The 22,392-nt window shown below is 39.1% G+C and overlaps 1 protein-coding gene and 1 pseudogene across 1 annotated transcript; both read right to left on the bottom strand.

The window, feature by feature from the left end:
- Positions 1–3,806: 3,806 nt before the first annotated feature.
- Positions 3,807–11,982, bottom strand: LOC137003866 (tripartite motif-containing protein 16-like). Its single transcript, XM_067364129.1, has 6 exons — positions 11,348–11,982; positions 6,386–6,481; positions 5,954–6,187; positions 5,677–5,836; positions 5,484–5,543; positions 3,807–4,886 (listed from the first exon to the last, which is right to left on the bottom strand). Exons 1-6 carry the CDS (start codon positions 11,936–11,938, stop codon positions 4,342–4,344), a joined length of 1,686 nt encoding a protein of 561 aa, XP_067220230.1. The 5' UTR covers positions 11,939–11,982; the 3' UTR covers positions 3,807–4,341.
- A 5,488-nt stretch (positions 11,983–17,470) lies between these two features.
- LOC137003938 (E3 ubiquitin/ISG15 ligase TRIM25-like) lies at positions 17,471–22,346 on the bottom strand (annotated as a pseudogene).
- Between the last annotated feature and the right edge of the window lie 46 nt (positions 22,347–22,392).

Here is a 22,392-nt window from a genome sequence, read left to right as displayed (position 1 = left end):
CCGACGAGTGCTTCAGAGGTTGCTAGTGAATGGGCTTTTTGTCAAGGCGGAGAAATGCGTGTTTCATGCACAGTCTGTTCCTTTTCTAGGGTACATTGTGTCGACTGAGGGAGTACGCATGGATCCCGAGAAGGTTAAGGCTGTGGTGGATTGGCCAAGTCCGGATTCCCGTAAGGCCCTACAGAGGTTTCTGGGATTCGCCAATTTCTACCGGCGTTTTATTCGCAACTTCAGCCAACTAGCCGTGTTATCCCAGCGTTCTCCCACAGACGACAAGATGCACCCTTGCGCGTTTTTTTCTCATCGGTTATCTCCTGCTGAACGTAATTACGACATTGGTAACCGAGAGTTGCTGGCGGTCAAGCTTGCATTGGATGAGTGGCGTCACTGGTTAGAAGGTTCAGGGGTACCTTTTATCGTATGGACCGACCACAAGAATTTGGAATATATCAGAACCGCTAAAAGATTGAACTCCAGGCAGGCTCGGTGGGCACTTTTTTTCGGTCGTTTTGATTTTACTCTCTCGTACCGCCCGGGTTCCAAAAACATCAAACCCGATTCATTGTCGCGCATTTTTGATCGTTCCGAGCGCCCGTCTACTCCCTAGTACATTTTTCCGGAGACTCTAGTTGTTTCCACACTCACATGGGAGGTCGAATCGAAGGTCAAGACGGCCTTAGAAGGGGTAACGCCTCCGCCCGGGTGCCCACCGAACCGGTTATTCGTGCCGGAGGAATTACGGTCCATGGTCATCCAGTGGGGACATTGTTCTAATGTGGCTTGTCATCCAGGAGTTAAACGCACTAAATTTCTAGTCATGCAACGATTCTGGTGGCCACTTATGGCTCGTGATGTTCACAGTTTTGTTTTGGCTTGCTCAGTTTGTGCCACTGGTAAGACTTCCAATCGTCCTCCTGATGGGCTACTCCAACCGCTGCCTGTCCCTTCGAGACCCTGGTCCCATATCGCACTAGATTTTATCACCGCCCTTCCGCTCTCTCAGGGTTACACGGTAGTTTTAACCGTGGTGAACCGATTCTCGAAGGCAGCCCATTTCATTCCCTTGCCCAAATTGCCATCAGCCAAGGAGACAGCGTTGATAGTCGTGAATCACGTCTTTCGCTTACATGGCCTCCCGACAGACGTGGTTTCCGACAGAGGACCCCAGTTTGTATCTAAATTTTGGCAAGAATTTTGTAAGTTGTTAGGAGCGACTGTCAGTCTGTCCTCAGGGTTTCATCCCCAGAGCAATGGCCAAACTGAGAGAGCCAACCAAGATTTGGAAAGAACGTTGCGATGTTTGGTCTCTAAGAATCCTTCCTCGTGGAGCCAGCAACTCTCTATGGTGGAGTACGCCCACAATACGTTGCCAGTGTCGTCCACGGGCCTATCTCCGTTTGAGTGTAGTGTAGGTTACCAGCCATCCATTTTTCCTAGTCTGGAATCCGAGGTCGCGGTCCCCTCCGCTCACGCCTTCGTTCAGAGGTGTCACCGCACCTGGACTAGAGCCCGAGAGACTCTTCTCCAGGTGAGGGAGCGCACCAAGGCCAAAGCCGATCGCCACCGGTCTAAGCCTCCCGTATACGTCGTTGGTCAAAAGGTGTGGCTTTCTACCAAGAACATTCCTCTCCGCTCTGTGTCTAATAAACTTGCTCCCAAATTTATTGGTCCGTTTACTGTCACCAAGATCATTAGTCCGGTGGCAGTCCGCCTCAAACTCCCTCCAGCGTACAGGAGGATTCATCCCGTCTTTCATGTATCCAAAGTAAAACCCGTGTTTCATTCTAGAATTAATCCACCAGCCCCGGTTCCCCCACCGCCGCGACTCATAGATGGGGAACCCACCTATTCGGTTAATCGCATTCTGGATGCTAGACGGAGGGGACGCGGATTTCAGTACTTGGTGGACTGGGAAGGTTACGGTCCGGAGGAGAGAAGTTGGGTACCTGCCAGAGACATTCTGGATCACTCCCTTATCGATGATTACAATCGACAGGTAAGGGAGTCGGGGAACGCCAGGAGGCGTTCCTAGGAGGAGGGGTACTGTCACGGTATTTGAATGCATTGTTTCCTGCTTGTCTCGTGTCACTGTTGTTGTGTGTGTGTGTGTGTGTGTGTGTGTGTGTTTGTGGGCACACAAACACATGATAGTATTCTATCATGACATTTTTAGAAATCTTGGCCAACTGAAAAGTATGAACATGAAAAGTATGAGCATGTACAGCACTCAATACTTAGTTGCAGCTACTTTTGCCTGAATTACTGCAGCAATGTGGCGTGGCATGGAGTCTATCAGTCTGTGGCACTGATCAGGTGTTATGGGAGCCCAGGTTGCTCTGATAGTGGCCTTCAGATCTTCTGCATTGTTGGGTCTGGCACATCGCATCTTCCTCTTCACAATACCCCATAGATTTTCTATGGGGTTAAGATCAGGCGAGTTTGCTGGCCAATTAAGAACAGGGATACCATGGTCCTTAAACCAGGTACTGGTAGCTTTGGCACTGTGTGCAGGTGCCAAGTCCTGTTGGAAAATGAAATCTGCATCTCCATAAAGTTGGTCAGCAGCAGGAAGCATGAAGTGCTCTAAAACTTCCTGGTATACGGCTGCGTTGACCTTGGACCTCAGAAAACACAGTGGACCAACACCAGCAGATGACATGGCACCCCAAACCATCACTGACTGTGGAAACTTTACACTGGACCTCAAGCAATGTGGACTGTGTGCCTCTCCTCTCTTCCTCCAGACTCTGGGACCCTGATTTCCAAAGGAAATGCAAACTTTACTTTCATCAGAGAACATAACTTTGGACCACTCAGCAGCAGTCCAGTCCTTTTTGTCTTTAGCCCAGGGGAGACGCTTCTGACGCTGTCTGTTGTTCAAGATAGGCTTGACACAAGGAATGCGACAGCTGAAACCCATGTCTTGCATACGTCTGTGCGTAGTGGTTCTTGAAGCACTGACTCCAGCTGCAGTCCACTCTTTGTGAATCTCCCCCACATTTTTGAATGGGTTTTTATACACGTTTTTCTACCACATCTTTTCCTTCCCTTCATCTCTCTATTAATGTGCTTGGACACAGAGCTCTGTGAACAGCCAGCCTCTTTTGCAATGACCTTTTGTGTCTTGCCCTCCTTGTGCAAGGTTTCAGTGGTTGTCTTTTGGACAACTGTCAAGTCAGCAGTCCTCCCCATGATTGTGTAGCCTACAGAACTAGACTGAGAGACCACTTTGCAGGTGTTTTGAGTTAATTAGTTGAATAGAGTGTGGCACCAGGTGTCTTCAATATTGAACCTTTTCACAATATTCTAATTTTCTGAGTTACTGAATTTGGGATTTTCCTTAGTTGTCAGTTATAATCATCAAAATTAAAAGAAATAATCTTTTGAAATATATCAGTCTGTGTGTAATGAATGAATATAATATACAAGTTTCACTTTTTGAATGGAATTAGTGAAATAAATCAACTTTTTGATGATATTCTAATTATATGACCAGCACCTGTGTATATATATATATATATATATATATATATATATATATATATATATATTTTTTTTTTTTTTTTTTTTTTTTTTTTTTACTTATTTTTAAAAACACTGTCAGCAAATAAACCCCGATCAGACACGAGTCAGAGAACGATTGCAGCAGCACCTGGACTTCATCAGCTCTCGGGATGAGGATCAATGTTCAAAGAGTCAAAACTGGACAGCTGGTCGTTTGTCCTCCAGTGTGTGTATGTTGACACAGCTACCAAAATAAGAGACTAACACAAAATTTGATTAGTAATTTGAAACTGACTGCAGTTTTGAGAAGTGTTTATTTACAGAATGAAACTGACAACACAGATCCTTGACTTGTCATGATAAAAGTAATGCTACAAATCATCTTTAATTTAGGTTTTAATTCCAAGCTCTCTTTCATGCAAATAAGAGGTCATTTATGAAAGGGATTTGGGGAAATTGCTGGAACAGAGAGAATAATTTTAACACATAGGCTAAGTTAGTTTTATTAAATACATTTATACAGTAGTTCACTGAATGTGATCTGCAAGAATTGCATGTATATACACTCTTTGAAGATAAAAAGCTGTCTGCGCTAAATAATGAAAAATTACATAGAATTCGTTAGTTCTGTCAGGCGAAAAAAATACTAGTTGATTTCTATTTAAAAGACATTGCCAGATATAACAAAAAGTTAAGCATAATTGCAACTTGTGATAAAAAAATGATTAATATTGTGCTGATAATATAAACATAAATAACAATGTCAAAATCAAAACATGACAATGATATCTTGAGAACATCTCTCACAACATTATTTGTAAAATCTGCATATAATATCTATATTGTTAGATCACAGAGTGTCATTTTTGAGCCCTGTCCTGTCCAGCATGTAGTAGCTCTAAACCCAGGATAGAGAGGTTGAGTGAATGTGGTGTGGACTCTGTGAATGAGGGTCATTGTGTCAGAGACGCTGTAGAAGGACAGAGTTCCTGCACTGTGATCCACATACACTCCTATTCTACAGGAGCTGGAGACTCCAGGAAGTTTAGCCTGTTTGTTATTGTGCCAAAATGAGCAACTGGTTTTAGAGCAGGACAAACTCCAGGACTGATTATAATATCCAAATGCACATTCATCTCCTCGTCCCTTCCTGCTGATGCTCTTATATGACACTGAAATATCCACCTCACCACTCCACTCAACCTCCCAGTAACAGCGTCCACACACACTCTCTCTACACAACACCTGAGGATAACCATCAAATCTGTCTGGATGATCAGGATACAGCTGGACTGTGTCAGTGTATTTAATCACTCTGTTCCCGTCAGACAGTACCAGGTTTTTATTCACCGTGTTTGGATCCAAAGTGAGTTGATGTAAATCTAAAAGATAAAGCACATAATCTGCATCTATCAAGTAATATATGACTTTCAGTCATAAAATTAAAACATCAGAGGTTTATTATATTAGGTTTTTAAATACATGGAAAGTTACAGTCATGCTATTAGGAAAAAATGACTCACAACATCTGCCCCACATCAACATCATAACATCATTGTGCTGGTGTGTTTGGAGTTGACCAGCAGAAATTAGTTAGTTAAAAATTTAGAATTGAAAAGTCAAATAAACATTTTATATTTATTTTTAGTCGTGTTAAAATGTTTTAAAATCTCTTTTCAGCAGCATCACAAGCTGTACAGTTATAAATTTTAATGTTTCTCTGTCAAAACAGAACCTAGAAGTGAGTGATGACCAGGACTTTCTACTAACCCTTTAAGTTAAACTAGCTAACATATGATTATTCCTTATTTGGTATAGTTAATTGTACTTTGAATATTAAAAGAGTAAAGGTGTTTCTTGTGAATGAAGACAAAAAAAAAAAACAAAACAGGAAAATTGTATGCAGTTCAGTTGGATTGCCAACATAATAAGAACTAAAGTCTGTCTCTTTATGTACATGTATGATCATTGAGACTTACATTGGAGGAACTCCTCATGGGTCTTGGGTTCAGGGGTGGGAATGATGTTAATGATTCTCACTATGGAAACCATCAGATATTTTTTTTAGTAAATATTGTAAAATAAAATTAAATTTAAATATACATTTTTTTCATGATTTAAATATGTATTGTATTTCTACATATGATACATGTCGGGAAATGTAAAGCTTACCTCTACCAGATATCTTTTCTATCTCCTCTCTGCAGAAATGCTCCAGTTTTTCTCTCAGATGAGACACAGATTTACCAACATCATCAAAAGAGAGACGAGAACTGACAGTGATGCTGGATGAGTCTGTAGATCCAGGAGGAACAGAGAGAGACTGGAAACTCTACACAGACACAAAAACACAATAAAAACACCAGCTAAAGACACAGACACATTTGATAGGAAACACAATCTCTTCCCTCCCTAAAGATCACTGTCCTGTTTGTCAGATCTCTGTTACCTGGAGGAAATGGATGTGATGGTCTGTGTGTGAAAGCTGCTCCAGCTCAGCATCTCTCCTCCTCAGGTCATCAATCTCCTGCTCCAGTCGCTTCAAGAGTCCTTCAGCTCGACTCACTGCAGTCTTTTCCTGATCTCTGATCAGCTGTGTCACCTCAGAGCGGCTTCTCTCAATGGAGCGGATCAGCTCAGTAAAGATCCTCTCACTGTCCTTCACTGCTGCCTGTGCAGAGCGCTGTTAGGACACACAGAGAGAGACGCATTAGAATCAGCTCTTACTGGTCCCTCACACAGCCTGTTCCCCACAGTGGGCTTCAGTGGGACTGGAAACAGCTCCAGCACTGGCTCCTCACTGACTGATGGAGGAGAGTCCTAACTGAGTCTGAAACAGCTCTTGTTCTTCTGAGCAGTTGTTCTTCTGCTCAGAACTCACCTTGTGAGACTCCATAACCTTTCTCAGCTTCTGAATGTCCTTCAGTTTCTTCTGGATTCCCTGCTGGTATTTTCTTTGCATCTTACCCAATTGTCTCTGTAGGAATAACAAATAAATATTAATCAGATAAACCATACTGCATAAAAGTAATTTCCTTTAAGTAAAAACTGAGATCCGTTGGAGATCCCAGTAAGAACAGCTTGGAAAATTATCTTGGACTATGTAGATATTATGGGATTAAAGGGGACCTATAATGCCTCTTTCACAAGACATAATATAAGTCGCTGGTGTCCCCAGAATGTGTCTGTGAAGTTTCAGCTCAAAATACCCCACAGATAATTTATTATAGCTTGTCAAATTTGCTCCATTTGGGTGTGAGCAAAAACATGGCGTTTTTGTTTGTGTCCCTTTTAATGCAAATGAGAAGCTGATCCCAGACCCCTTTCCAGGAGAGGGCAGAGATTTAAAAGCTCGCGCTTTGGATACTCAACAACAAAACTGGAGAATCTCACGCAGCCAAAATGAGGATAGTTAGTAACAGTGTTCAGACTTAAATTGTTCAAACCGGAGTCTGACATTGATGGAGAGACTCAGGAAGAAGTTACAACTTTTAGAATGCAACTCGACGTTTCTGAATGGTTAGCGGATAAATTTATTGCTGTGGAGATGTTAATCTTTTGTGCAAATCCAGCATTGAATTGACTTGTTTGTGAAGTAGTCCGGCGTAAAATGATGGCATGGCAACAACACTCTACTACAACTAGTGTTGCCAACTTAGCAATTTTGTTGCTAGATTTAGCAACTTTTCAGACTACTTTTCTTTCCCCCAAAAAGCATCTAGGAACAAATTTATCTATTTTTTAAATATATTTGGCAACTTTTAGAAACTTTTGAAAAGTGACTCAAACAATAAAAAAGGCCCATATTTTCATCTAAATTACACAAAAAGAGGAAACCATGGAAAAGCTGAGCCAGCCAAGCAGCACATTAGCCTGGAGAGAGCTGAAGCTAACAGTGCACACATCATATGTGAATTAAGCTGATAGTTCCAATTGTTCAAAAATAATTGTTAATTTATGATACAGCATGCTAGCTTGTTCCTATAATTGTAGAAAAATTTAAAAGGTGTTAATTTTCTGCCAGGACATTATCTGTTAAGTTGTAACCCTGTGTAACCGTAAAATACAAAATGCAATGCATAATTTAAAACACAGGTAAAACACCTGAGAAAAATCAATACGGATAAGTCCTTCATATTAACAAAGTACATTATGCTCTGTTTTTAGAGACCTTTCTTAGAGTGTAGCACACTAACAGTAGCCAATACACTGCTTAAAACTGTAATTGTTAAAAATGTGTAGTTTTACTAGTTAATAAGAAAACAGGAAAATTTAATTGTTAAAAAATGTGTAACTGTTCAGTAATTCAATGTTGTAGCCTATTTAAAAATAAAATTATCTGATCATAAAGATGTTGTTTATATTACTTTTACTAAAAAAAATGTTGATATTTTTTATTAACAAATCTTAAATAACATTGCAAATCATATATTTTTTATATGTAAAGTTTGGCGTCATGGTTACTGTGACGAGCAGGGTAGACGAGAGCCGTGAGGGAACGGCGCGAGGCCGGTGACGCGAGAGTTCATGAGCGTCTCGAGTATGGAAAGCCGTTTTAACATTTAAAAGTTAGGTTCGACTATCCGGAATTAACGTTGTATATATCACCAATGTCTTTCCGACCAGTCGTAATTACATTTTGGATAGATGGAATTGTCATTCAAGATATCTGTAACGTTATTGTGTCTAGTCGAAACGACAGATAGAGATATCTGTAATGCAGTTTTGACTAGGCATAACTGAATTACAGATATCTGCAATGACGTCATTGAAAACGACATTCAACTTGTCACGCATCTTAAATGACAATTGCAGATATCCATAATTCAGTTTTGCCTAGGCAGAATGAAGGTTAAAGATATCTCAAATGTCATTATGACTAGTGATGGCATGGTGCCAATCAGTGCTAATTACGAGTTAACAGGTGCGATTTGAATGATTTTATGACAACAAAATGCTCTGCTTCCACCTAAAAGTGCCAGCCTAATTTGCATAAAGATTTCTGCAACATCATTTCGCCTATAGTCAAAACTCTAATTCAAGATATCTGCAACTATATTTTGACTAGGCGGAATGAAAGTTGAAGATATCTCTAATCAAAATTCATTTCAAGATATCCATAACTTGATAATAGATATCTACAATTAAATTATGACTATCCCTAACTCCAGATTGAGATAACGCCATTTTGACTAGTCATAATTCCAGTTACAGATATCTACAACATAATTTCGCTTAGTCAAAACTTAAAGGAACACTCCACTTTTTTTGAAAATAGGCTAATTTTCCAACTCCCCTAGAGTTAAACAGTTGAGTTTTACCGTTTTCGAATCCATTCAGCCGATCTCCGGTTCTGGCGGTACCACTTTTAGCATAGCTTAGCATAGTTCATTGAATCTGATTAGACCATTAGCATCGCGCTTAAAAATGACCAAAGAGTTTTGATATTTTTCCTATTTAAAACTTGACTCTTCTGTAGTTAAATCGTGTACTAAGACCGACGGAAAATAAAAAGTTGTGATTTTCTAGGCTGATATGGCTAGGAACTATACTCTCATTCAGGCGTAATAATCAAGAACCTTTGCTGCCGTTCCATGGCTGCAGCAGGCGCAATGATATTACGCAGCGCCCGTGAGCCCCTGCTTGCACAGGGAACGTGCCTTGCAACCATGGAGATGTTTGTGAGAGACGCTGCGTAATATCATTGCACTGCTGCAGCCATGATACGGCAGCAAAGTTCCTTGATTATTACGCCTGAATGAGAGTATAGTTCCTAGCCATATCAGCCTAGAAAATCGCAACTTTTCATTTTCTGTCGGTCTTAGTACACGATTTAACTACAGAAGAGTCAAGTTTTAAATAGGAAAAATATCAAAACTCTTTGGTCATTTTTAAGCGCAATGCTAACGGTCTAATCAGATTCAATGAACTATGCTAAGCTATGCTAAAAGTGGTACCGCCAGAACCGGAGATCGGCTGAATGGATTCAAAAACGGTAAAACTCAACTGTTTAACTCTAGGGGAGTTGGAAAATGAGCCTATTTTCAAAAAAAGTGGAGTGTTCCTTTAATTTGAGATATCTGAAAAGGAACATGTAGATATCTTGATTTGAGTTGTGACTAGTCAGAATCAAATTGTAGATATCTCAAACTGGAATTACAGATATCTACAATTCAGTTACAGATATCCGTATTTCACATAGTGGATATCTATAACTGAATTGTAGATATCTGTAATGATAAACCCCATACAAATGAATGGCAAAAGTGACGTTATTTGTCCTAGGAAGATTGTCTTTGTGGATATCTGAAATGACAATTATGGATAGGAAGAATGTAGTTGCGGATATCCGAAATGTTCTTTTCGACGAGGCAAAACTGAAATACAGATATCCGCAACACATATCCAGTCTAGCTGTTAAATGTTAAAACGGCTTGCCATATCTCGAGTCTCTCATGGAGGAGCTCTGGAAGCATAAAAGGAGGAGCAATGACAGTGAAGGACAAGAGAGGACCAGGCCTGGACTTTATTTTATGTTTTGTTATGTTTGTGTGGCCGGCAGTTGTCCGTGAGGAAGTGCCGGCATTTTACTTTCGTTTAGTATTTGGTTATTTTGAATTAAAGTTTTGTTCAATGTTCGCCAGTTCTGCCTCCTTCTTCCCGTAACTACAAACTATGTTACAGTTACACGATGACGTCATCGCGCAATGACATCACACCGTCATTTAGCAACTTTTAAGGCCCATTCACACCAAGAACAATAACTATAACCATAACTATATTTGCATCCACACCAATGAACGATAACTGTTGCGGTTTTAAAGTGTGTACAACATGCTTGTTCGTGTTGCATTTACACATCTTCACCCAGCCGATGTCCTCGGCATGCTATGTTCAAGTGAATAGCTAGTGTAATCGATCTAATCTATCATTGATTTTAGCTGATGAAATCAATATAGTGTAATTAAAAACAATGCCTAGTCTTTTCACTGCAACTTCAAAGGAAATAAGCAACATAATGTTGTCGACATTGCACAGGATACCTGAGGTAATTTTATGTTACACTGTTTGCTAGCCTGGCATAGTGATCTCATCTCCGTTAATACTTCTCACCATTTATTCTGAGGATATGAATGATTGTTTTCCATATCCATTTTCTTTGAAGTATCCTTTTGTCAAACAATGGTGGCTTTTTCTGGACCTTGGCGATTAACTTCTCGGCAATGTCGTCTGGCATTTTAAATGTGCAAGCCCTTAAGTTAGAATGGATTCTGATTGGCTGTCAGTGATTTATAGTTCAGCAGCTGGAAATAAAATAGTTCTGAAAGTGATCCCAATGATATTGTTTCTCTATATAATTGTGATAGATGTGGTGTGGACAGTGCCATTCTCTTATATTTAGAAAGATTTTTAGAACTATATCTTTTTCTTTATCGTTATCTTTATCATTATCGTTCTTGTGATGAGGCCTTTAGCTACAGTTCGACCAGCCTTTAGCAGCTTCCCTTGAAAATAAGTTGGAAACACTGATTACAACTCTTCCTCTTCTCTAAAGCAGCCCAACATGGCCTCACCCCATTTTGTTGTGTGTTCCCGTGGGCAGATTTATGTAAATTTTGGGGTTTGTGATGTCACCAACCCGGGAAGAAGCTTGTTGTAGTTTACCAGCCATTTGTTGTAGTCCTTAAAAAGTGATTTCTGTAAAAGAAAATCTACCTTTGCATTGAACTTTGAGCATCGAAACGGCAGATGTTATGCTCAAGCAGTAAACATTAAACACTAAAGTTAAAAAAGTAAAATCATAATCAAGGAAAATATTTTTATTAGGCAGCACAACTCATACCTGTTTCTCAGTCCTCTCTGCTGCAGCTGATATCACGTCATGGTTTTTGTGTTCATCCATTGTACACAGATAACATATACAGTGTTGATCAGTTCGACAGAAAATCTCTAGCAGTTTCTCATGTTGAGGGCAGATCATCTCCTGCAGCTTTCCAGTGGCATCCATTAGATTGTGTTTTTTACTTTTGAAGAAAGTCTCATGTTGTTCCAGATGTTTTTGACAGTAAGAGTTCAGACACATAAGACAGGACTTGATGGCTTTGTTTTTGTCTCCAGTACAGACATCACACTCCACATCTCCATGTTCAGCGTAACATTGAACAGGACGAGCAGACTGTAGTTTTGCCTTCTTGAGTTTCTTTACCACTTCAGCCAGCATGGTGTTTTTACCTAAAACAGGTCTTGGAGTGAAGGTCTGTCTGCACTGAGGACAGCTGTAGACTCCCTTCTGATCATCCTGATCCCAGCAGTCTGTAATACAGCTCATACAGTAACTGTGTCCACAGGGAATGGCCACTGGATTCTTCAGTAGATCCAGACAAATTGAACAGCTGAACTGATCCTGAGCCAAAGACACACTGGATTCTGCCATTTTATTGCACAGACAGAGTGATATCGACAGCAGCTTGAGCTTAAGTTTCGATTTCACTGAACAGAAACATTTCCTGGTTTTAAAACGTGTGCACAAGAACCTCCAGTCATAGAATAATCACGACCACTAGATGACAGTCTTATACAGAAACTCAGTACAACAGATAGATAGATAGATAGATAGATAGATAGATAGATAGATAGATAGATAGATAGATAGATAGATAGATAGATAGATAGATAGATAGATAGATAGATAGATAGATAGATAGATAGATAGATCATATGTAGAATTTCGATCCTACAAGTGTATTTTTATGATAGCAGTAACTGACTATTGTAAGGTGAACTAAAAATGAAAATAAAAAAAGCACAGACTAATTATTAGTCTATTATAATCATAATAGACTAATAATTAGTCTGTGCTTTTTTTATTTTCATTTTTAGTTTAGTGAATGTAACTTCTGCTTTAAAAGCATCATTTTTTTTTTTTAGATTGTAGTGTCACAATGTCAGAATGTAGGCCTAATGTGACCCCTGGTTACATTCATGTTTGTTTTCATAGCCTTCAATATGAACATTGTCTGTAGGAAAATATTGGGCAGGATGTGAAATACATATTTTTTTTAATTAAAGGTACAATTTGTGATATTTTTTTCCGCTAGAGGTCGCTAGAAGCCTATTCAAAACAAAGGCCTAGTTTGATGACGTAAAGTTTTAGAGTGGAAACTTGGGACATGTGGTCTCCATCTCAACGGATGGTGCAAAAGAATAGGGATTGGAGTCTGGAAGAACTCATGTTCGTGGATGCGATTATTAACGTTACTGTAGTATGAAGCAGAGCAGGACCGAGTGTTGCTGAACGAGGAGCTGGGGCGATTGATCAACACACACCTCACGAACAGCGGGACTTTTATTATGACACAGTCGCCGGCGCCGCTTCCGCTTTTCCGGTCATGAGTTTACGGGAGCTGTCCTTGTCGACAGAACCAGCGGCAGATGGTAAACAGTAATTATGTTCCATAAATAATTAACACAATCCACCATAAAACGTGCAAGAAGTAAATAAGGAACTGCTTGAAGCAAGCTAGTGGTTTGCTGGACGCTAAACTCTACTTCCGCATTTGTCCACGGCACTGTTGTCATGTGGTTTCTACGTCAGTAAAGGCGGTAACAAAGGTAACTGCGTCATTGACAGGCGACTGCACTGCCCCGTGTCACTGTTTAGAATGGGAATTTTCTCATGATTTACAAGTAGTTGAAAACATTAGAGATATTGTTAGTAATCAGCTGGACAAAATATATAACACTAGCCTAGTGGTTTTTGGATATTTTACTGCAAAATTTTTACAAATTGTACCTTTAAATACAGATTTTAAAAAATTAAATATAGGTTTTTTTGGGGGTTTTTTTTAGTTCAAATAGAAAAAATTACAAATACAGAGATTATATATCGCCATTCAGCCCAAAAATAGAGATATGATTTTTTGGCCATATCGCCCAGCCCTAAAGGCATGCTTTGAATATTGAATTTTCCATGTTTTAGACAAGCAGTAATGATACATTACATCACATTATTTAACAATTAGCCTATTCTGCATCTCTAATTTTTTTTCTGATTGAATCTGATTTACCAGGATAGGTTTTAATTACTCTTCCCACCAACCAGGAGGCGCGAGGAGCTATAGGATCCATGAGAGCAACATTGTCTCCCACTCTAAAGCTTCTTTGTGGTTTTATCCATCTCTGTCTCTCTTGTAGTAATAATAACTCCCTTACAGTTCCAGAAGAGATCTGACAAGTATTGTACCTGTCTCCATCGTTTCTTGATGTTCAAATCTCCGTCATCAAAAACTCCAGGAATCATTAGTGGTTTAGACTTAGAAGGACAATTAGGCGTAAGTGCCTCAAGATGATTCCCATTGTCAGAGGCTTTCGTAATGGGAAGGGCATTAAGGATTGCTTCTATTCACACGTAAGACTTTGAAAGCTTTCATCATCCATAGATTGTGTCTAATGGTTGAATACAACACCTTTTTCACAATCCAAATAAGCATCTCCAAAATTCCACCGATGTGAGACTCAGCAGGAGGACTGATTATCCACTTAAAGGAACACTCCACTTTTTTTGGAAATAGGCTCATTTTCCAACTCTACTAGAGTTAAACAGTTGAGTTTTACCGTTTTCGAATGAGACCAATAGCATCTTGCTCAAAAAAATGACCAAAATGACCATCGGTCTTAGTACACGATGTAACTACAGAAGAGTCAAGTTTTAAATAGGAAAAATATTGAAACTCTTTGGTCATTTTTTTGAGTGAGATGCTATTGATTTCATCAGATTCAATGAACTATGCTAAGCTATGCTAAAAGTGGTACCGCCAGACCCGGAGATCGGCTGAATGGATTCAAAAAAGGTAAAACTCAACTGTTTAAAGGTTATTAGTTCACTTTCAAATTAAAATTTCCTGATAATTTACTCACCCCATGTCATCCAAGATGTTCATGTCTTTCTTTCTTCAGTAGAAAAGAAATTAAGGTTTTTGATGAAAACATTCCAGGATTATTCTCCTTATAGTGGACTTCAATGGCCTCCAAAAGGTTGAAGGTCAAAGTTACAGTTTCAGTGCAGCTTCAAAACGTTCTACACGGTCCCAGACGAGGAATAATGGTCTTATATAGAGAAACCGTCGCTCATTTTCTAAATAAAAAAAAAAAAATTAAAATATATATAAGTTTTAACAATAAATGCTCATCTTGAGCTCTCTTCTTCTCTATTAAAATTCCTGCAGTTCTTAGTGTATTACTGCCCTCCACAGGTTAAAGTTTGAACTAATTGTTATATACTTGCACTAGCATATTGTACATGACAATTTAGTTCAAACTTTGACCTGTGGAGGGCAGTAATACACTTAGCCGTGTCTACACTGTCAGAATTCAAATAGAGAAGAAGAAGAAAGCTAGTTCAAGATGAGCATTTATGGTTAAAATGTATACAATTTTAATTTTAATTTTTTTTTTTAGAAAATAAGCGATGGTTTGTCTAGATAAGACCCTTATTTCTCGCCTGGGATCACTGTAAACTGTAATTTTGACCTTATATGGTCAATACAATATGGCATTAATACAAGAGTCTGTATTTAAAGGATAAGCCATCTCAAGTTGTATAGCCCTTTTTGCCATGCAGTTGAAAATTACCTCATATCGTTTAACTGTTCCTCGACCTTTCTTGATTTCAACGGGCCCAGAGTTGTCAACAACAACATTTGTGAATGGTGGTAAATCAGGTAAAACTCTCTCTACTGGCAAGTCAGACATTTTTTGCTCTCCAACCTTTCCTTAAAGATGATGACTGACAGTCAGAGATTATTTTCTGACGAGTAGAATTAGCATTAGGTATACGCTTATGGAGAAACGACAACATATAATTTCTTCCTGCATGGCCAAGTTGCTGATGCACATGCTTCAAGATAAGTTGAGAAATAGTCTGGTCCTTAGACAGTATAACTGGACGTCTTCCTTCCACAGGTATGGCAGCCCAAACAAATCTCCCTCCTACTCTCAAGCACTGGATCAATCCTAAAGATGTCAGTTTTTTTCTTGACAGTAGCTCCTGCCTTCAATGCAATAATCTTAACAGAAAATCTCTCTTTTTGATAATACTGAATAGCAGTTTCTGTTCTCAGAATCATCAATGATTTGCCATCCATGTTGGCCTTCATCTTCTTTCTTGTTGCATGAAATCTATTTGCTTCAGTGTCTGGAACTTCTTTTGCACAAGGAGATGCTTATAAAGCCCTCATCTGTTTCACAAGCTGCATAAGCATCTCTTTGACCTTGAGCATCCATGCCACAAAGGTTTTAAGTCTTGCAAAATCAGAAAAATAGCATAGAAACTGATAGGTAGGAGTCTTGAAACCTGACAGACAATGACATGTGCACTGCATTCCACTTTGACTGATCCATATTGGACTTGGATCATTCTTCTTCTTCCTTTAAAATTAAATCAGGTCACCTCAGCCATCTTACATTCTAAAAATTCTTCAGCACTAAGACTCCTAATTGCTTTTAAAAAATTATAGTTTTTCACAATTTTTTCCCACACCATTAAAGACAAAACCAAATCTTCAAATTACATTCACAAACCCCCCGACTCTTCTGGCAAAATCAAACAGTCAGCTCAAAACCATTTCACCTGTACTCAAAATCAAACAATAATTTCAGATCATTCACACATCAGTCGATATATAAACTTTACAGATCATTCATTATCAGTACATAGAAATATGGAGAACACAGCATCCAGAACATATAGTAACAGAAAAAATTGTATATTGTACACAGTAAACAAATTTCACGATTTTTGCGTTCTCTTCAGCAACCTCAACTAGAAAGGTGAATATATCGTATACTGCAGGTGTAATATTGTATTGAATATTGTATAGTATTGAATGTTTATATATACTGTAAAAATAAAGTAGCCCTAATGAAAAAGCCCAAAAGGTCAAAGGAAACTCTAAATGAAAAGCATGTTACAGTACACTCAAAAAAGTTGTGCAACTGCAAAATCAAAGTCAGTGAGAGATTCATTCTGCCTCAGCGTCATGTCATCATGTTGGGTCCGGCCTGAGGACTTTGTCCACGTCACAGGCAATGTCGCCTCTTGCCAGGCAAAGGAAAAAAATCTTCTGGTGTGCTGGATCCAGCCTTGACAACACTGCACACCTGCTATTCCTCGTCCTCATCCTCTTCGTCCTCGTCCACCACCTCTTACACAAACTCTTCCTCCTCTCCCTCTCAGATTGTTTCCATCCATTGTTCATATCAACATTCAATGCACTTGTGCACTCTGAACTTACTTAGATTTTGTACAGCTGGATTGATCACATCATTAGAACAAGTGTGAACAATTTTGAGTGGTTGTGTGTAAACGATGACAACTGTGTTGTAGTTGTGTTTAACTTTTGCTTCTCGTGTTTACCGTCTTGCAACACAAGTGCATCACAGTGCAAAATGCGTTTTAGTAAGTGAGAATGTGTTTAGAGTTTTGCAAAATGAGTGCATGAGATTTGCAAATGGCATCTGCCTGAAGGTTTTACAAAAAGAGTGATTTATTCAACAAATGGGTTTATGCCTTTAAGAATTTGGGTTAGAGAATAGTTTTTCACAATAGCTAAAACCCAATGATAAAATATGATTTTTCTTAAGAAAATCATTAGAATTATCAGTGGACATGAAATGTACCCTAAATTATAGAATGACCCATATGAGACAAAGCAGTACAGAGAAAAAATTCCTGTGACAAAGAACTGAGTTCATTTTTTCATCAAAACAAGTACTTTTTCTCTAATAATATTGTTAATAATATATATTGTCATCTCATTCATCACTTTAACACAAAGCTGAAAAAAATACAACACAATGCAAAAAACTTATCAGAAAACATTTAATTTTACAGTGCCTGTGACACAATAATATTACAGTTATTATAACTGTTATTAAATTGATCCAACAAAATATTTTAGCTCTAAAATGCTTTTAATAACATAAGTAAGTTTAGCTGTAGTATTGATTTATTGCTCAAAGTGGTTTGTCAATATTATTTGCACAATCCACTGCATGTACCCTCTATTTTATTACCTCATACAGTTTCACTGATTCAAAAACTCTAAACCCAGGATAGAGAGGTTGAGTGAATGTGGTGTGGACTCTGTGAATGAGGGTCATTGTGTCAGAGACGCTGTAGAAGGACAGAGTTCCTGCACTGTGATCCACATACACTCCTATTCTACAGGAGCTGGAGACGCTAGGGAGTTCAGTCTTTTTGTTATTATGCCAGAATGAACAACTGGATTCAAAGCAGTACAAACTCCAGGACTGATCATTAAATCCAAATCTACACTCATCTCCCTGTCCCTTCCTGCTGATGCTCTTATATGACACTGATATTCTCACATCATCACTCCACTCAACCTCCCAGTAACAGCGTCCACACACACTCTCTCTACACAACACCTGAAGATAACCATCAAATCTGTCTGGATGATCAGGATACCGCTGTTCTTTATGAGTGTATTTAATCAGTCTGTTCCCTTCAGACAGTACCAATTTTTTATTCACTGTGTTTGGATCCAAAGTGAGTCGACAGGAATCTGATGAAGATAAAAACATAACCTTCAGTCATAAAAATAAAACAGAGGTTTATTACATTTAGGTTTTTATATATATGAAAAGTACCAGTCATGTTGAATTACAAAAGCTTCACAACATCTGCCTCTGTTAAAGGTGCCGAAGAACGTGTTTTCAAAAGATGTAATATAAGTCTAAGGTGTCCCCTGAATGTGTCTGTGAAGTTTCAGCTCAAAATACCCCATAGTTTTTTGTTTTTATACATTTTTTTAACTACCTATCATTATAAATGCGTCGATTCAGGGTACGCGGCCCCTTTAAATCTCGTGCGCCACGCCCCAAGAGCTCGCGCTTGCCTTAAACACCATAAACAAAGTTCACACAGCTAATATAACCCTCAAAATGGATCTTTACAAAGTGTTCGTCATGCAACATGTCTAATCGCGTAAGTATGGTATTTATTTGGATGTTTACATTTGATTCTGAATGAGTTTGAGGCGGTGCTCCGTGGCTAAAGCTAACATTACACACTGTTGGAGAGATTTATAAAGAATGAAGTTGTGTTTATGAATTTTACAGACTGCAAGTGTTTAAAAATGAAAATAGCGACAGTCTTGTCTCCGTGAATACAGTAAGAAACGATGGTAACTTTAACCACATTTAACAGTACATTAGCAACATGCTAACAAAACATTTAGAAAGACAATTTACAAACATCACTAAAAATATCATGATATCATGGATCATGTCAGTTATTATTGCTCCATCGGCCATTTTTTGCTATTGTCCTTGCTTGCTTACCTAGTCTGATGATTCAGCTCTGCACAGATCCAGACGTTTTGCCCTTGTGTAATGCATTGAACATGAGCTGGCATATGCAAATATTGGGGGCGTACATATTAATGATCCCGACTGTTACGTAACAGTCGGTGTTATGTTGAGATTCACCAGTTCCTCTGAGGTTGTTTAAACAAATTAGATTTATATAAGAAAGAGGAAACAATGGAGTTTGAGACTCACTGTATGTCATTTCCATGTACTGAACTCTTGTTATTCAACTATGCCGAGGTAAATTCAATTTTCGAATCTAGGGCACCTTTAAAAACATCATAACATCAGGATGTTGGTGTCTTTGTGTGTTTGGAGTTGACCAGTAGCATCTGGTTTAGACAACTGCACTACATAATCAAGTATTGCTTTAGCATTGAATCTATTGAATGTTAACATACTAAATGTGTTTCATTTTTGGCAGCCAACTGCTCTGGGTGTGTGTTCATGGTGTGTGTGTGTGTGTGTGTGTGTGTTCACTGCTCACTGCTGTGTGTGCACTTGGATGGGATAAATGCAGAGCGCAAATTCTGTCTACATGTCACGTCACTTTCACTTTTATGATCATAGAGACTTACACTGGAGGAACTCCTCATGGGTCTTGGGTTCAGGGGTGGGAATGATGTTAATGCTTCTCGCTACAGAAACCAACAGACACTTTATAGTAAATATTGTAAGATAATATAAAATAATTGTTATAGTTATAAAACATTTTAGAATAATTTAAATATACATTGTATTATATGAAGTCATGTATGGAAATGTAAAGTTTACCTCTGCCAGATATCTTTTCTATCTCCTCTCTGCAGAAATGCTCCAGTTTCTCTCTCAGATGAGACACAGATTTACCAACATCATCAAAAGACAGATGAGAACTGACAGTGATGCTGGATTGAGTCTGTAGATCCAGGAGGAACAGAGAGAGACTGGAAACTCTACACAGACACAAAGACACAATAAAAACACCAGCTAAAGACACAGAAACATTTGATAGGAAACACAATCTCTTCCCTCCCTAAAGATCACTGTCCTGTTTGTCAGATCTCTGTTACCTGGAGGAAATGGATGTGATGGTCTGTGTGTGAAAGCTGCTCCAGTTCAGCATCTCTCCTCCTCAGATCATCAATCTCCTGCTCCAGTTGCTGCAGTATTTCTTCAGCTCGACTCACTGCAGCCTTTTCCTGATCTCTGATCAGCTGTGTCACCTCAGAGCGGCTTCTCTCAATGGAGTGGATCAGCTCAGTAAAGATCCTCTCACTGTCCTCCACTGCTGCCTGTGCAGAGCGCTGTTAGGACACACAGAGAGAGACGCATTAGAATCAGCTCTTACTGGTCCCTCACACAGTCTGTTCCCCACAGTGGGCTTCAGTGGGACTGGAAACAGCTCCAGCACTGGCTCCTCACTGACTGATTGAGGAGAGTCCTAACTGAGTCTGAAACAGCTCTTCCAGCAGCCAGCAGTTGTTCTTCTGCTCAAAACTCACCTTGTGAGACTCCACAGCCTCTCTCAAATCCTCAAGCTCCTTTTGTCTCTCCTGGATTCTCTGCTGGAATTTTCTCTGGGTTCCTCCAACTGTCTCTGTAGGATTTAGAGTATACAGTCAATATTGAACTCATTACAAATGAGCACGAAAGTGAGAAAGTCTTTAAAAACAGCAACTTTCAGTTTTGAACTTTCATTATCAAGTTGATATTAACTGTTCCATTAAAAGAGCTCTTCTCATAAACCCTTTTATTGAACAAGCTGCTTAAAGGTGATAAACAGGATCTTTTCGTCGACTGAGAAACCAAAGACTGAGTTTTTGAAATGAGCACATGCGTAAGAACAACCCCCCCTCCTTTCGAGGGAACGCCTCCCAAAACTTGTGCCACGAGTATTGGAACACGAGTGTTTACCACCGGAATTCGCTGTATCATGTTAGTGGATTCATTATGTCAGACTCACCGCAGGTAACTCATAATCTGCAGTTGTTACTCCTGTTTCCGGACAAAAACATTGCATGCGGCGCCTGTGGAGTGTGGAAAGTTACTGGAGCCCGCAGCCGTGCTCGTCTCTCACAAGGAACGTCATGGCAGTGATTGACAAGCCAGAGGGCCAATCGTTTATGCGATTGGCTGATGTTTTTAAGGCCCTACCTCGTGCACAGATGATGTATATTAATATTATTTCAGTGCACCTAATAAATAGTCTTTTATCAGTTAGTAAAGACAGTTTCAAGTAATATTGCAAAATGTATAAAACAAAACATCTCTTCAGCACCTTTAATTATGCTTTTATTAGGCATTTTTCTTGGTTTTCATATCTCTAAATGTTTTTTGTTTTGCAATGAATCTCTTTTTAACTGATTTTAACTGAATTGTGCACATATCTTTTCTGTAACAATTCCTTTGATGCTTAAAAACTGTTTAACAATTTACAAGTAACATTGATTTATAATGTATTTATCTAAACCAATTAAAGTTTCCGTTTCACTTTCAGCAGAGGGAGCAAAAGAAATTTCAAAGTTATAATAATATAATTCAATAAACTATTTTTTTAACCTATATTTTTTTTCATTTACATCAGTAATGTGTTAAATATAGAAATTTGCAAGCAAAAACAAAGCTTGTCACCAAAACACTGCTTGCATACAAACAGCTGGCCTCAACACACTCAACCCCGCAATACTGTGCTGGTGAACCAGTTTCACCAGCTCCATTTTGCTTGAGAACATCATGAATATGCTGGTCCACCAGCACTATACCAGCATAGACCAGCATAGAATCCATGCTGGTTTATGCTGGATTTTTCAGCAGGGAATCACTCATAGTTCATACCTGTTTCTCAGTCCTCTCTGCTGCAGCTGATACAGTGTCGTGGTTTTTGTGTTCATTCACCATACACAGATAACATATACAGTTCTGATCAGTTCGACAGAAAATCTCCAGCAGTTTCTCGTGTTGAGGGCAGATCATCTCCTGCAGTCGTCTAGTGGCGTCCATTAGATTGTGTCTCTTACCTCTGAAGAGATTCTCATGTTGTTCAAAATGAGTCTGACAGTAAGAGTTCAGACACACCAGACAGGACTTGATGGCTTTGTTTTTGTCTCCAGTACAGATGTCACACTCCACATCTCCAGATTCAGCGTAACATTGAACAGGACGAGCAGCTTGTAGTTTTGTCTGCTTGAGTTTCTCCACCACTTCAGCCAGCATGGTGCTTTTACCTAAAACAGGTCTTGGAGTGAAGGTCTGTCTGCACTGAGGACAGCTTTAGACTCTCTTCTGATCATCCTGATCCCAGCAGTCTGTAATACAGTTCATACAGTAACTGTGTCCACAGGGAATGGTCACTGGATCCTTCAGTAGATCAAGACAGATTGAACAGCTGAACTGATCCTGAGCCAAAGAAACACTGGATTCTGCCATTTTATTGCACAGATAGAGAGACATCGACAACAGTTCGACAGCAGCTTTAGTTTAAGTTTCAATTTCACTGAACAGAAACATTTCCTGGTT

This window comes from Chanodichthys erythropterus, chromosome 16, assembly GCF_024489055.1.
Source record: "Chanodichthys erythropterus isolate Z2021 chromosome 16, ASM2448905v1, whole genome shotgun sequence".
Classification (NCBI taxonomy): Eukaryota; Metazoa; Chordata; class Actinopteri; order Cypriniformes; family Xenocyprididae; genus Chanodichthys; species Chanodichthys erythropterus.
This window is presented reverse-complemented; position numbering and strand designations above follow the sequence as displayed.